The sequence below is a fragment of the Fusarium verticillioides genome, chromosome 7 (assembly GCF_000149555.1).
Source record: "Fusarium verticillioides 7600 chromosome 7, whole genome shotgun sequence".
In the NCBI taxonomy this organism is placed as follows: Eukaryota; Fungi; Ascomycota; class Sordariomycetes; order Hypocreales; family Nectriaceae; genus Fusarium; species Fusarium verticillioides.
This window is the reverse complement of record NC_031681.1, coordinates 737182-753504: the sequence shown is the minus strand read 5'-3', so window position 1 is coordinate 753504 and position 16323 is coordinate 737182. Positions and strand designations below refer to the sequence as shown.

The following is a 16323-nucleotide window of genomic DNA, read 5'->3' as shown; positions in this document are numbered from 1 at the left end:
ATTAAGCTCTGGAGCCGTTGAGGCCAACCCCATGCAGCCACTGGCTCGGCCCGTCGGAGCATCCCTCAGTTTTAACGCAATGCTTGCTAATGGACCGTTCTCGGCCGAGCCCAAGAGTCAGAACCAACAGCCTCAACAGGGTCTCTCTCAAGAGTTTCTGGAGAGGAAAGGTGTTGCTCTTGTTCACCGATGAGGCGCAGACTTTTTGGAAGACCAACAATGGACTTCATCAGACGATTGAGGTACTTTCAGTCCACCAGGTCGGAAGAGAGAAAGCTATAAATTGAGTTGTAGACGGTACTAGGTAGGTTAGATACTGCCTCAACACCTTCACTCAGTCTCTCTTTCTTCTCATCGATCTTCCAAGCCAACGAGATGCATCTCACAACACTTTTGGCTTCGAGCCTTCTCCCGGCGCTTCCCTATGCCCGTTCTATCCCCTCGCGTCGTGGTGTGGATTGTTCATTCTACACCTCTCCCGACAGTGGGGCGACATGCGCAACCTTTGCTGAGGCCTGGGGCATGTCTGAGGATGAGCTCAAGGCATTGAACTCTGGTATCAAGTGCCCTGACATCGATACGCAAAACACCTACTGTGTGATTGGGTCTGTCAACGATAAGCCCGATGAACCTTCACCTACCGCCGTCCCTCCTAAAAGCACGGCTCCTGCTTCAACCAAGGTGGCGTCGGCCATCAAGACAACCCCAACCGCTGTTACGCCCACTGTTACCCAAAAGCCCACTACTACCAAGCAGCCTTCTGGCAATGGTGTTAAAACCCCAGAGGCTATCCAGGAAGGCATGGTGAGCAACTGCAACAAGTTCCACTACGTGTCGCCCACAACCACCTGCCAGGGCATTCTCAACTATAACAAGATCACCCTTGCCGATTTTGTCAAGTGGAATCCAGCTGTCGGCAAAGACTGCAGCGGTCTATGGGCTGAGACGAGTGCATGTGTCGGTGTCATCGGCGGCTCTACCCCATCTCTAACTACAACCACCAAGCCTAAGCCCTCAGCAACTACTCCTGCGAATGGGATCAAGACGCCGGAGGCCATTCAAGAGGGCATGGTGTCCAATTGCAACAAGTTCCATGAAGTTAAGGATACGACTACTTGCCAGGGTATTCTTAACTATAACAAGATCACCCTTGCCGATTTTGTCAAGTGGAATCCAGCTGTCGGCAAAGACTGCAGCGGACTCTGGAAGGGCACTAGTGCATGTGTCGGTGTCATTGGCTCTACCCCATCTCCGACTACAATCACCAAGCCTAAGCCCTCAACAACTACTCCTGCGAATGGGATTAAGACCCCCCCAGCTATTCAAGAGGGCATGGTGGCCAACTGCAACAAGTTCCACGAGGTCAGGGATACGACTACCTGCCAAGGCATTATTAAGTACAACAAGATTACGCTTGCTGATTTCATCAAGTGGAATCCCGCTGTTGGCAAAGACTGCAGCGGACTCTGGAAGGGCACCAGTGCCTGTGTTGGTGTAGTAGGCTCCAAGCCCCAGCCTACAGCCACGGCTCCCAGCAATGGAATCAAGACACCTTCGCCTATTCAAGATGGCATGGTCAAGAATTGTATTACATTTCACTATATCAGTTCTACAACCACATGCCAGGCCCTTCTGAACTACAGGAAGATCACTATGGAGCAGTTCTTCAAGTGGAACCCGGCTGTCAAAAAGGATTGCAGCGGTTTGTGGAAGGATACTAATGCTTGTGTTGCTGTTAAATAAGCTAATTCAGTAACTTGGCCTCTGAGTTCGGTAGGCCTTGTCTACTGCGGTTTCAAGCAGAGAGTTTAGGTTACAGGATGCTTGGGGTTGGGGGCCAGCAGGGCTATGGGGAGAAACTTTATTCTTGTATAACATAACTTCTAGGATACTATTGATATTCTAGCTTATATATATATTTTTTTAGAAAATGATTTTATATCTACACATTTCCGAGTTCCATGGCAAGGCTATATATATGGCACATCGAGATCATTCACATCGATCGAAGGGCATCTTGCATCTTGACTCGAAGGGACATACAAACCAACAACTCGCTGCATCAGGTAAGCTTTATGAGGCCTGTTGGGTGTTCATAGATGAGTTTACTATGGTTTGTGCAAGTTGGGAAGAAGAATGACGATGGAAACGGGGAGGGACTGATGTGTCAAGTTTCTCAACCTGTTTTTTGTTTTTCTATTTTCGTGTACTGACCGTGTTCACAAGACCTCCGACCCTGTCCAGTCTTCCATCCCTTCAACTCTGTGTTCATCCACCAAAATGTCAACCTCCACTGGCATCATGTAAATCCACCACAAATGAATACAAACCACATCCACCAAAGCGCCCTCAAGGCGTAATTGCAATTTCGACATCTCTTCTCCACCACTCTTAACACCCCTCAGGCCTTTGACGCTTCTGGAGTCTGTTGCGAGTACGTCTCGGCATAGGGGGCGGCCAACTATCTCCTGAAGATCGCCAAAAGTTTCGTCGCCAGTTTTGTTCAGCCTTCAGTTCTGCGAGTGGTCTTCGAGCGTTAGAAATAGTTTTAATTCTTCTATTAGCTCTCCTACCTCTCCAGCGTCTTCTGCAACGTCTCATAGACTCCATCCACCTTTGAGACCTCGAGACCGGCACTATTCGTTCTTGCTCGTAGTGGTTACGCCAGAAGAAAGGCAGATGGTTCTCCTCAGCAGGTGGTGTGTCGTAGAGCTGGTTGTGGCTCCGGATCCATATGGTAGTGGTTGGTTCATACGCCGGTGAGACTTCAGAAGCAAGGTGTTGTTGTTGATCCTGCTGTACCTGAGTCATCCCCGGGATGGCCATAGGAAACAGAGCCCCTGACGATACTAAATTGAAGTAGCTATTACTTACCGGCGCACTCCCTTCGAGCTCATATATCGGTGTACTCATTTCGATCTTTAGAAGAAGATGACTTTGAGCAAATGGTGACTTTTTGACGACGAGCTTTGGGGAATGGTGGTTTTCAACAGATGAGGACTTTCATGAGATGGTTAGGGTTAAGGAATGAAGCTATCTAGAGGATCAGAATTTATCGTTTCGAAAGGGCGAGTCCTCAGCCGAAGTTATCTCATCGCCGGCTTGTATGGTTGCTCATTCCTGGCAACGGCTTCCGGTTTGGAGCTGTTCGCTGGACACTGGCGAATGGAGCTTGCTGATTCGATTTATCTGCAGGTCGAAGGACCGTTTCTTTGTTGTCACCGGAGCGTCCATCTTTAATAAGAGGATTAAGTTGTTGAACTCGGATGTTCTGTGGACGTTCGAGGGTTCTTCGGGGGATGTTCATGCTTGGCCGCCTGCTAATGTTCCGGAAATCACCACCTGTGGGAATCCGATTGAACGATGAGTATGGACACATGTTCGGGTTGTGTTCGGGTTCCTGCTGTTGCTGTTGCTGTTGCTGTTGCTGTTGCTGTTGCTGTTGCTGTTGCTGTTGCTGTTGCTGTTGCTGTTGCTGTTGCTGTTGCTGTTGCTGTTGCTGTTGCTGTTGCTGTTGCTGTTGCTGTTGCTGTTGCTGTTGCTGTTGCTGTTGCTGTTGCTGTTGCTGTTGCTGTTGCTGTTGCTGTTGCTGTTGCTGTTGCTGTTGCTGTTGCTGTTGCTGTTGCTGTTGCTGTTGCTGTTGCTGTTGCTGTTGCTCGTGTCCATGTTCCTGTTCATGCCTCTGTTCGGGCTTTACTTTGGCCCGTTTGTCTCTGCGTTCATGGCTACATCTGAGCTTCCAGCTGTAGTACGCAAGGACTAGAAGTAGAATAATTGGGATGAGAAAAAGGACCGATAGCCACCCAAGCTTTCGGTTCGGGCCTTGCTCTTTGGGTCCTGCGGGTGGTGCGTCTAGAGCCTCTGTGGGCAAGATTGTCATGGTAGAGGTAATTGTTGTAACTGCAGAGGTAATTGGTGTAGTGGTAGAGAGAATCTATGCTACCGTTGTTTTCATAGCCAAAGAAGTCATGAAGCTGGAGATCATGGTCGTCATTGCAGTGGTCGAGCTGACACACAGACTGACTGAAGAAACACCTAGCCCTGAACCTAAGGCAGACGACGTAGGCTCTGGCATGTACTCGGGATCTCCATCAAGAAATTCCTGCGCATTCTTGGCCTTTTCACTCAACTTCGCTGCTCTCAGGTTTCTTTGAGGGCAAACACCACGGAGACAAGGATCCACGGCACAGCAACCAAGGAAAGGAAGTCCCCCTCCAATGCAGGTGTACCAACTAACATCGACGTTATCGTTGATACAAGCCTGAGGGAGGAACTCGTGCTCAAGTGTCGGGTTGAAGCTAGCTGCTCTGAGATGCTTATCGGGACAGAGACCTTTTCTGGCGCCGCAGGGGTTGATGGTGCAGCAGCCGATGAAGCGATCCGGATCGTCAGCGCAGATGTAGAAGATTCCGCCGTAGGGACAGGCTAGGCCCATATCCTTGAGTGCATTGTAGTCTAACATGGCTGTGGTTTAAAGTAAGATGCGATGGTTTCCGAACTTTGATCTCAACAGTAAATGGAGGAGAAGAGTCTTGAGAAGTTAGGAACTAAAGAGGGCTTCCATAGTTTATACACTGACCTTTTACAACTCACAGCATTTCATCTAACCTGCTTCATTGCTACGGGTTGACCGACCTTTTCTGTACCTAGATATGCAGGTTAATCTACAGACGATGCGAATGAGACTACATTTCTCAGAATTGAGATCAATAGTTCCATCCCGTGGCGTCCTTGTTCTTTATAATTATAGGCGAGCTGCAGATCTAGTTGAGTTGACGATATGGATGAGAAAGTCTAGATCATTTATGAGTTGCAGAATGACAGAAATTCACTAACACCAATGAAGCGGTCAATAAGGACCAGAAACATGTCTTGACCAGACATGGCGCTCTAAGATACAAGAGCTATGTCCTACTGAGATACTATCAAATACGGAGAATCTATGCTTGATTTGAAGAGAAGCAATATCACTACGTTCACAGATCAATGGAGTGATATGACATTTTCTATTCCAGATAATCATGGATGCCACAAGAAGTTAGTGTTTGTGTCACGAAATAGGATGATCCTTAGCAAACATATGCAGCTTCCCGTATAGACTATGCCAAAGGCTATCTAAACATCAACGTTGGCAGAACTAATGATCGAACAAACAACCGGGATAATTTACCACCTGCTCCAATCACACTTGTTGAATTCAGCTTGAACACCAACGAAGCACTTGTTTGTTCCCAAAAACTCCTATAGTCCATGAAGTCACACGCCTAACGTAGCAAATAGCGACATGACGGATAACCACAGCGCCTAGACCATAACAAAAGCATTATTTCGTCTCTTCCAAACTTTATGAAAAGCCTTTGTTAAAGCCAGGGCCTAGACAAGGCGAAGCAGAGAACATGTTGAGTCGATCATCAATGTCTTGACACTCACTCAGACTGGATATTTCCCGTGCCTTTAAAATCTCAAAAGTAGCCTGTGACTAGTTTTAATACTTGAACCTTCCAAGAAACACTATGACCAAAAGAAGCTATAATTCGTCAAATGTGTCTTATCTCCTACAAGCGCACGGCCAACCCTCCTAAACCAAGGCCATCAGACTACAGTCCCTGGCCCACGGCCCGCCAAAACCAGTGGCTAACAGAAACAATACCGGCTATTCCCCCTCGGCCCTAATAACCCAATCGCTATAGATCACGCACCGTCGTCGGAGATTTATAGGGCTAACAGGTCGGAAGTGGTTACCCCTTTATTGTCGTTGTGTTGGTGTACCGTCGGTGGAATTTCCGTCGTAGGCTTGCGGAGCTGTGGCGATCTGAGGCTGCTTTTGGAGCGTGACGCGGACTACGGTGCGTTGTTTAGGTTGTATGTCAATGGAGAGTATGATTCATACAAGTCCATGAAGAAGTCTGCCATATCAAGTTCAGTGGAGGAGAGCTTGGTATACTGAAACAATTCATTGTAGTAATTATAGTCGTTACTTCATTCTCTTGGTCGTTAAGAGTACATACAGGTATAATAATCTTCAAACATCCCCTGATACAATACAAAGACCAAATCTTTATCCGTCGCCCGTAAACTATATCGTTTCGTCTTTCCATTCATCATATATTTAAATTGGCGACACAATCATTGCCACATACTTGACATATCCTTCAGTATCTTTGAGAGGTGTCCAATGGCTCATCATCTTGGCTGGCTTCTTCGGTGATGCTTCCCCACTATCACCACTCAACGTCCTTGTCATATTGGCGCGGCGAGGGATGTGGTTTGCAAGTGCAAGATCCAACGAGACGGATTTGCCATCGCGGACAACGAGATCTCGGACTGTCGACTTGAATGCCTTGGTAACCGATGGCAGTGTAGATTGCTCAGTGAAAATGTCAAATATATCTTTGCCAATGATAGCCTCCGCCGACATGCCCAGATCAAGAGCATCGAGCATCTCTTTAGAGTAGAAAGACACACACAACTTGGGTGGATACTTCATCTCCTGATCGAGAGGCATTGCACCCAAGGATGCTGGGTATGAAGGAACATGCTCAAGGATCATGTAACGGGCGTATGTTGTCATAAGCATTTCTGGCTGATTAGAAAATCTCCTGATAACGGTTCGTGTACTGTAGGTCTTGTCAAGTATCGTGGGTCCAGCTGATGATCGTGGTCTATCCGAGCTGCGGCGTGGGCTCAATGGCGGCGACAGTGGAGGAGGAGGTGGTGGCTTCTTGAACGCTTTGAAGAATCCAGACATCTTTGTTGTCTTGTATTGGTTGTTCTTGACACTCAGGGCTTCCTCCGCTTCAGGCTCGCCTTGAGATCCATCGCTAGCCCAGCGAGAGTTGCTCCGTTCAGGTGTCTTCCCTTCCTCCGCAGCACCGTACGACAAAACCTTGAGAACATCATGAGTGTCGTGCAGCGAGGACGAGACATCTATCTGGGCGCCCATAAAGAACTTTGTTTTACCAGCAGTGTCGAGAAGAGGGCACAGGAACAGAAGATTCCAAAAAGGCGTCCCATCTTTGCGAAAGTTGAGAAGCAATTCTGTACACTCCTCGTTGCGCCAGATCGCGGAGCGCATCTTGGCAATTGCGTCTCGGTCAGTTTGTGGCCCCTGAAGGAAGCGGCAATTGTGTGCCAAAACCTCATTTCGTGCATATCCTGTCAGTTCCTCGAACTCATCGGAAGCAAAGACAATAGGGTTTCCGGATCGCGACGGGTCACTTAAACAGAATGATCCCTTGAGGCCCGGGTATGGGTTTGGTGGTGAGTCACCTTCTGCGTCGAGGGAGAGAGCCAGACTAGTACACTGAGATAGTTGCTGTTTGACAAAATCGGGGAAGATTTCTCTGACGATGCGCTGTTCGATATAGGTTTTAGATTCAAGAAACATGTTTTCCAGGCTGGGAATAAGTGATGTTGTGAGATGTTTGATGTTGGTGTTGAGAGCCTTGGACATAGGGGAGGGCAGATTAATTGGTGATGTTGCGGTGATGGATGTGTACGAAGTTGATATTGTCGAGAGTTGAATGACAACCTGCTCCAGGGATTGGATATAGTCGCGAATCTGCTCATGATTAGAATCTGTGCGATATCTGGTCTGCTCATCTTACCTTCATGAGGTAATCAACATTCTGACCCAGTCCTCGATTGGCGGCGAATCTCCATAATTGACCACTGGCAGCATGATCGGCCATGACCATATCAAACATCTCCCGTCCAACAAGATCAGGAATAGGCAATTCGCTGGAACCATCCGACTCAGTGAAAGCGATACTGGATCTTTGACTTCTGGACGATGTAACAGAGTCAATGCTCCTCAACCTCTCGCCCGACCACTGGCCCAGTCCGTTGCTATACATACCGGCACGCGGTGTGCCATCAGGGTGGTAGTCGGTATATTGTCTCAGAATGTCCTCATTGGTGTGGAGTGAAAGGCCTGAATTGCTGCGCAAGCGGTAGGATGAAAATTTAGCACTCTTGGGGCGGTTTGCTCTGCTGGTTTTGGGTGGTGCTTGAAGACCCCGCAGAGATGAGGTGACAGAATCGGAGTTGTTGTTGGAGAGTGTCGATGTTGTGGAACGACGACGATCAAAATCGGGTAGAGATGGAATAGGAGGAGGTTCGAATGATCGAAGAGCATTGATTGTAGGCATCTTGTCTCAATTATTATGCCCCTCCACAAAAAGGAGACGGACAAGTCGGGTTGTGGCTTTATGTCTCGGGAGTGGTAGAATGTAATGCGATTGTGCGACACAAGCGCAACGGGTTATTATAACAGTTGCTGATTGATGTTTATAGCGCGCCAGAAGAAAAAAAAAAAGATAATTAAAATCTGAGTATTTGTGCTCTCATTCAGTGAGAGAAAAGGACCAAGAGTTGTTAATGTTGAGAGCGACAGTGCAAAGCTTAGAAGACCATAGTTAGTGGGTGGGGTGAGGTGTTGGTGGGAGGTTGTAAGTTATCAGATTGGATTGGATGGAAGACGAGAGAAGAAAGGAAAGAAGGAAAGAATGGGACCCGAGCGCAAAGACAAGTTAGAACAACAGGAAAAGGCAAGAGCAGCCCAGGTAAAGTAACGACTAGGACCCTCATTCAATCGCGAGTCGCGGAGCAGGAGCAGCCCACGATCGCTTAATACCACGGTACCAAGCCCAGCTCAGGTCGCAATGGAAGAGAGGAAGGCACCCGAGACTGACTCGCTCACACTCACTCTCACTCTCACTCCCAGGTCGCTACGCTACCTCATGCAATTCAGTGGATCAATCACAGGCTACTAAGGTGAGCTTGCGGGGGCGGGCCAAGTCGGGTTCGAGCAAATCCTTGGCCGAAAAGCCACTAAAGAAACCCAGTCCCAGTGGCTTCTGCAATGCTGGGTCCCCTCCTTAGCGCTGCAGAAATGCAGTGTGCAGATAGCACATGTTTTCCGGAAGATATCCATGCCTGCCCCGTCCACTGGAAAAAATACTGCACAAGGCTTGACGCCAAAACTCGCTGTGGAGGTTCCGGTGTTTTATTATCACCCTTGAACGAGCTGAAGACTTGCATTGAGTTTTGAGTTTGCAGGGGTTCAACATGCATTGATGATAAATCCATTTATCATAAGACACTCTCTCCTCACTCACTGACTGACTTTGCCTTTGCCTCTCGGACCCTGTTGACTGAGAGACAAACTATCGAAGCTAACAACTGAACCACCAGCGGATCGGTCCAGAGCTTGCGGTGGCTAACGAGAGGCGTCGATCCGTTTCCGGGCTGGCCGCCCAAAAGAGGAAGCCTCCAAAGAAGAAGAGAAGAGAGAGCAAGCTAGCGATCTACGATCCGACAACGCGGACCCATTTCGTTGCCATGTCATGTCATGTCATTGTACTCTGAGTTGAGTCAAGAGCCAACGTCTTTTTTTTATTCTCTTCCCCTTCTGGCTCTTTTCTCCGATTACAGGAAATAGGTACTCCCGTTCAAATTCTGTTCCTTAAAGGCGTTAAAAAGGTTACGTGGTCTTGGGAAATGATGACGACAGAGGTTGAGGTCGGTTTTATGCAGATTGATGCAAACACTTTGGGAGACGTTAATCAAGGAGGATCGACAAGGATAGGCCGCCCTGCCACTAACGAGAGAGCCAGAGAGAGAAAAACCACATGCAAGAGTGCGGTGGAGTTGCAATTGACAATTCATCTGAAACATCGAGGTTGCATCAATGACCCTTGTTTTTAATTCTGTTCAATTAAAATAAATTAAACAGTGACACTCTCGCTAATTGCGTTGCCTACCCAACTCCTCATGATTATATATTATCAAATCGAACTTCCATTTTTGACATTCCCCTTCCCTCAAAGATAGACTTAAACAACAGAGATTACGTGACCTCTGGCCAAAAGGTTCAAGCCACATGATCGACAGGCCAAGGTGCATCCCTGCGTCAATCATCCAGCTCAACATGGTAATGACGATGCAAAGAGAGCCGATGCATGCCATTCCCATCCGTCACCACCTTTTTCTCTCTCATCGTCATTCCAAATTCCTCACGAATGCAAATGCTGTCAACCAAAAATAATACGCCGAACCGCGTCGGGCCGTTGAACAGATTGGGGTGAATACGATAGAATTAGTGCCCACACCGTCATGACTGGCCCTGTTGGTCCTCTTCAATATTGATCCCTGTAGAGCGTCGAGCGACTAACCCGGCAATTTGGTCTTGTTCGATGCAAGGCTGTGTTTTTTTTTTTTGCTTTTTCCCTCCAATGTTCTTTGACATCTGCACGTAGAACCCAGGGATGCTGGTCTTGAAGATTTGAATTAATTTACTTTTTATTGCTCACGCGACTGGCGAATGTCATCTGGCAGCTGCAGTGGCACCTCGGATAATCTACCCCATCATCCAGGCGTGCTTGGTTGCATTCGCCAATCGAATATAGGACCCATCCCCTGATTATTGGCTTGCTCGGACCTGGACCTGGTGGTTTGTGCTTTTTGTTATTCATGCGTCTTGTTCCCCTCGTTGCACAGACTCTATCAGAATGTGTAAAGGGTCTACCAGTAAAGCACAGATTCAATCTTCATGCGCCGGTATCAGATATTGCTGCGGCTTTTTCTTATGGCATTGGTCGTGTCTGTCAGTGTATCAAAGCGTTGAAACAGCTGGTTAGTACAGACTAGGCAGTTCTGGTACAAGCACCTGCATATCGTTGACCCTCACGACTCGTCTGCAGACACAGCTGAAGATAATTTTAGCTGCATGAGTCGCAAATGGGCTGATACCGTAAAAATCCTTTACGGCGGCCTGCGGGGGAAGGTCTGAAGCTGTCTTCGCATGCTGAAACGCGCCGGCGACTGATTCCGGAAGCGCTAGAAGTTAGAACATTGGAGTTGGCCTAACCAAGCGATCAGGCTAGATAAGCCTTAGACTACTCCGTACAGAATACACAATGTCGGTTCGCAAGCGAAGCTAGGTAGACATTCAAGAGACTTGTGGTTAAGTAATACAGATTCAAGTCTTTAATTGGAGGAAACATCCATGTAACAACTTCTAATATCGAACACCTAAGGACTACAGCTCGGCTTCATCGCCGCCGTATAACTGTGAAGGTATATAAGCTAGATAAGGTAGCTTCTTCAAGGCATTATGGCGGACCCTAAGTCCTTTTGTAAGGTATTTGAGGATATGTCTATATAGACGGTTACGTCTTAGTTGATAATGGTCTATCGCATTTGCTACCATGTTGTTATTGTCTTTGTTGCTGTTGGGCTTCTCAAGAGTTGGTTATTTCCTGATAGATACGCAGTACTTACCGTTTCGACCTCATGGTCTTGACAGAGTAAGCACCTTATATTGAGACATACAGGGTAGGCCAGAAAGTACGGACAGACACCTAGGTTAGCAATCAAATCCACGTTAGTACTCGGGAACAGGAACAGCATATATGCTATAATCACATGTATTAGGTCTAAAAATCTTCTATAAGCCTTTTCTCTGAGCATCCAATTTCCCCTTTCTTTCTGTAGTGTGGTTCATTTAAAATACAAGTCTCATTTTGCTTAAATCCATAAAATGCCCCAACGCCCATTCTATTTATCCTCGGAAGCAAGAAAACACAGGACTCTAGAAGAGAGTGCTAAATAAACTTAGAAAAGACTCTCCTAAGCTTAGGCTAAGTTACCTAAATATTTTCATCCCTTAGGACTAAGGTCCAGACATTAACCCCAAGTACCACCACCACCTCCTCCTCTTCCGCCCTTCCTCTGCGCACTCAACCTCCAATCATCCTCGGTAGCAAATTTATTATACAGCGGCTGGATCCTCTCCGCCTTCTTCCTCTTGCTCAGCTTATCCGTCGGCGCGACCTTGAAGAAGGTCGGAGCCGCCTCCACGAGCCACTTGGGCTCGATGCTCGTGGTGCAGTGCATGTACTCCTTGCTCGTGAGGATGAGCTCGTGGTAAATGACCCACTCGGCCTGCTTGCCGAAGAGCGCGGAGCTCGGGTGCAGGTACACAGGGGTGCCCTCGATGAGGGTCTTGTAGCCCTCCTGGGGATCCTTGCGCGCTGCGTTGCGGAAGAAGCCTGCGCAGAGGGCCCGGCGGACCTTTTCGGTGTCGCGGCCGCAGGACTTGATCTTGTGTTTGTAGCGGTCCATGATCTTGACGATTTGATCGCGGACGTCCTTTGCGCGACGCATGGAACGCGCTTGGATAAAGTTCTCGAAACACCAGGGTGCTGAGTAACCGCTCTGCTTCCATGAGTTGTAGACGTTGAGGAAGGTTAGGTGGTCGCCGTGAGGATCGTGGAACTTGGCCTTCTTTTGATCTGCTTGAGACTGCTTCTCTTTGGGGCGGTAAAAGACGGTTGGGATGTTAAGCATCGACACGATGCTGAGGACTTCATCCGCACATTCTAGATCAACAGCCGCGATAAGCACCTTGGCTAGGGAAGGTTCCATAGGGAAATCGGCCATCTTTCGCCCCAGCCGAGTGAGCAGACCCTCGTCGTCGAGGGCACTGAGGGCATATAGCTCCTCCAATGCTGTAAGCATGGTGTTGATAGGGGGCGGGTCCATGAAGTCAAAGTGAAGCAAGTCGTTAATGCCCATTGCCTTGAGCATGAGGATTGTTGTGGACAAGTTCTGCCTCTGGATTTCGGGAATACTAGTCGGCAGCATTTCAGACTGGTAAGCCGCCTCTGTGTATAAACGGAAACACTTTCCAGGTCCAGTTCGCCCTGCTCGTCCTGCTCTTTGGTTTGCCTGGGCCTGAGAAATTGGTGTAACTACCAGAGAGTCCATACCCAACTTGGGGTCGTAAGCGTTCTGCTTGACGAAACCTGGGTCGACGACGTAGTAAATCTCGTCGATAGTAATGGAAGTCTCTGCAATATTGGTGGCGATGACAACCTTACGGCTGCCAGGGGGCGCAGGATCGAAAATTCGGCTTTGCATTTCTGTCGGAAGTGAAGCGTAGACAGGAAGAATGATGAGGTCTGGCACATTAGGCCCTAAGGCTTTCATTCTCTCATACAAGACTTCGCATGCCGTGTCAATTTCTTCTTGGCCTGTCAAGAAAAGAAGAATGTCGCCTTTGGGCTCAGTAATATGGATTTGCATGACTGTGACAAGAGCGGTATCGAGGTAATCGGACTCGGGTTCTTTTGAATAGAGGATCTCGACAGGGTATGTTCGACCGGGAATCGTGAAAATAGGACATTCGTTGAAGTATGCAGAGAATTTGTCTGCATCGAGAGTAGCTGAGGTGACAATGACTTTCATATCGGGACGTCGTTTGAGAGCCTTCTTTAGCAAGGCAAACAGCACATCGGTGGCAATGGTACGCTCGTGAGCTTCGTCAAGCATGATACAGGAGTATCGCGACATGTCGGGATCTACCAGAATCTCACGCTGAAGCATACCATCTGTCATGTACTTGATCTTGGTTGAGGGACTGGTGCAGTCTTCAAATCGAATCGTATATCCGACCTCCTCACCAAGCTTGCATCCAACTTCTTCTGCTACTCGCTTAGCGACGGACATAGCAGCCACACGACGAGGTTGCGTACAGCCAATGATACCATCATTGGCAAAGCCAGCTTCAGCGAGATACTGTGTTAACTGGGTCGTCTTTCCTGATCCTGTTTCTCCGACTACGATCAAGATCTGGTTCTCGTGAACAGCCTTGATCAGTTGCTCTCGGAATGCATATACAGGAAGCGACTCTCGTTGTTCCTTGATACTGAGGTTCGTGCGCTTGCCCAGAGACTGTCCCTTTGGAATGACTGCTTTTTTCCATTCAGGCACCTCTTCAGAGGGCTGGTTCTTCCTGGCATTCCTCAAATCGCTGGCAAACTTCCTCTTATCGGGATCAGCCATAGGGTCTTGCCATTGAGAGGACAGGTTCTCTTTGGGTTCGTCCTTCGCGGCCGCATCGGCTTCTTGTTGCTTGAGCTCCTTACGTTCCTTCGCCAAGTTGGTACCAGACATAGCGGCTCGATTCATAGAGCCTTCTGGGGCCTTGACAACGCGAATAGGTGATAATTCCAGGGACTGCTTGGTCTGTCCGGCCAAGAATGGCGGTTCCTCCTCGCGAACCTCAATGTCGACGTCCTCTTCAAGCTCAAGATCGCCATCTCCGCGGAGAGTCGCGTTGTAGTCTTCTTCCAGGTCAGGGTAGTCTGAAGCCTTGGCCACTCCCGATGCGATCAACTGTCTGATCTCCCACCTTTCGGGAGAAGTCATTCTCTTTTTCTGTCGTCGTGGAGGCCCCAAGTTATCTCGAGGCATGCCGGTTGGTTCCGCAAACCCGTCTCTTAGACCTCCTCCCAGCGCTTCCATATTGGCACCAGTTGTCATTCGAGCTTGTGGTTCTAGATCCTCCCCAGTCGACTGATCAACGTCCTTCATTGACAAGCCCACGCGATCGCGGCCGTTTTGATCCTTATCGAGACTTGTCACCTTGACCCAGACTTTTTGTCCATGCGACACCAAATCCGACGGGTGGTTGACGCGCTGTCCAGCAGACATTCGGGAAACGTGTACTAGGCCATCGACTCTGCCTTTTACATTGTGCAGGTTGATAAAGGCACCGAAATCTTTCAATCCCGTTACATGTCCTTCGTAGACCTTGTGCAATTGCGGTGAATCATCAACTTCAGGAGCTGGAGCATTGCGAAATCGGTCGTCGTCGTCGTCTTCGTGCCGCCTACGCCCTCGTCGATCTTTGCGCGCATCACGGTACCCGTCACGCCAATCTTCGTCGCCTCGCTCATGCGACCGCGACCGCGATCGGTATTTGTCTCGTTTTCGTCGTTCTCCTGAGCGCGACCTCCTCCTCCTCCTCCTTGACTCTTTGTAATCGTCGCGGGGGCTCCGACTTCGTTTTCTCGCGGACTTCTCCTTTTTCGCCTTCCCTTCGAGACCCTCTAACAGTGCTAGTGTGTCATCGAATGCGCCAGATCCATCGTCGCGCGCAGGCTCCTTATCCGGCAGCGCGAGCCCACTAAAGACCTTTTCCTTCTCCTTTAGGGTTCTCGAATGATGCTCTTCGTGGTTGGCCTTTACTTTTCCCTTGAACTGAGGGTGCAGAGCAAGTACTAAACGGTCGATACTCTCTATAAGGCTGAGAGGAATCGAGGGGAGGGCCTTTGCTAGATCATCGCGAAAGTCGTCGAAATTGCTGCTTTTGGTCCTTTTATCGATAAGAAACTCGGCGACCGTCTTGTCGTCTAGGTTCATATGATTCTTCAGCTCGGAAGAGACCTTTGAAACGAGGGATAACAACTCGAGATTTGCCAAGTCATCCATCTTGCTGTTGTGTTGGGTGGGAGCTGTAGCACCCAAGGTTGACGAACATGAAAATAAAAAATTGGATGAGTCAGCGAGTAACTTGGACAACCTCAGCCACAACTACGAAAAACCTAGGTTAATTTATGATAGCCTTATGCAATCTGAGCAAGAGCTTAGGATAGCTTAGGACAGCTTTTGGTTACTTTATTTAGCTCTAGTAAGTGCGTTTTTGAGAGGAGAAGGTCTGGCCAAGTGCGGAAGATAAATTCCAAGGGAGGGGGAGGGTATTTATATGGATTCCGCTTCATGGAAGTTTCAATGAAAACCTATATGCTGAAGCTTTCCGCTGCCTTAGGATTTCAATCTACGGATCAAAGGCTTCTGTTTAGCACAGAGAAGCCAGGGAGAGGCAAGAAAACCCAAGACTCTTATCCTAAGTAATAAAAACTTAGGCATTCTAGTCTAAGTTTAAGGGAGTCTTTCCTAAGTTTATTCAATGACCTCTTATTAAGTCTTATATTTTCTTACTCCCTAAGGACTTGAGGAGAGGCTTGCTTAGAAAAGACAGTTAATCTTACTCCAGGGCCGGTTATTTAATTTTAATCCAAACTTAAAAATACAAGTTATTCTTCTCTTCAAATCGCCTTCAGACTAGGCATCTTGAGTACGAACTATTAATACGCTGTCCAAAGCCGCGGGAACAACTTGAACAGTAAAGGAAGTAAAATAGAAAATTTTCATAAAGCGAGAAAAGCAGTAAAAGAGCATAAGAAAAAAAAAGACATTTGTTTAGTGATATGGCGATGCTATACAATTGAAATGTTAGTGATCTTGAGAGCAGTTAAAAAATCCAAAAAGTGTGGATAATGATGGGTTCTAACCACCTAAGTTGGACGAACAGGGAATCGAACCCTGGACCACTCCCAGATTATTCAGAAGGCTGAATTATGCTAAGGGAGTATTATACCACTAAACCATTCGCCCTATGAATGTGTGACTTTGTGTGTGAGAGGTGAGCAGAAGCTGCACCATGAGGGCATGCGGTTGTCTGAGGCTATGCGT

The 16323-nt window shown here is 48.1% G+C and overlaps 4 protein-coding genes and 1 non-coding gene across 5 annotated transcripts; 1 reads left to right on the top strand and 4 right to left on the bottom strand.

Annotated features, from left to right (window-relative positions):
* Positions 1 to 375: 375 nt before the first annotated feature.
* Positions 376 to 1743, top strand: FVEG_06777 (hypothetical protein; the record flags this gene model as incomplete). Its single annotated transcript, XM_018895190.1, has 1 exon — positions 376 to 1743. One exon carries the CDS (start codon positions 376 to 378, stop codon positions 1741 to 1743), a length of 1368 nt encoding a protein of 455 aa, XP_018752412.1.
* A 2191-nt stretch (positions 1744 to 3934) lies between these two features.
* On the bottom strand, positions 3935 to 4462 carry FVEG_15941 (hypothetical protein; the record flags this gene model as incomplete). Its single annotated transcript, XM_018905170.1, has 1 exon — positions 3935 to 4462. The coding sequence occupies one exon, from the start codon at positions 4460 to 4462 to the stop codon at positions 3935 to 3937; it is 528 nt and encodes a 175-aa protein (XP_018752411.1).
* A 998-nt stretch (positions 4463 to 5460) lies between these two features.
* FVEG_06775 (hypothetical protein) lies at positions 5461 to 10181 on the bottom strand. Its single transcript, XM_018895189.1, has 2 exons — positions 7608 to 10181; positions 5461 to 7561 (listed from the first exon to the last, which is right to left on the bottom strand). Exons 1-2 carry the CDS (start codon positions 8148 to 8150, stop codon positions 6110 to 6112), a joined length of 1995 nt encoding a protein of 664 aa, XP_018752410.1. The 5' UTR covers positions 8151 to 10181; the 3' UTR covers positions 5461 to 6109.
* A 1232-nt stretch (positions 10182 to 11413) lies between these two features.
* FVEG_06774 (adenosinetriphosphatase) lies at positions 11414 to 15500 on the bottom strand. Its single transcript, XM_018895188.1, has one exon. The coding sequence runs from the start codon at positions 15277 to 15279 to the stop codon at positions 11689 to 11691; it is 3591 nt and encodes a 1196-aa protein (XP_018752409.1). The 5' UTR covers positions 15280 to 15500; the 3' UTR covers positions 11414 to 11688.
* Positions 15501 to 16151: 651 nt separating this feature from the next.
* Positions 16152 to 16245, bottom strand: FVEG_15940. Its single transcript has one exon. It is a non-coding gene; the product is annotated as a tRNA-Ala (tRNA).
* Positions 16246 to 16323: the final 78 nt, after the last annotated feature.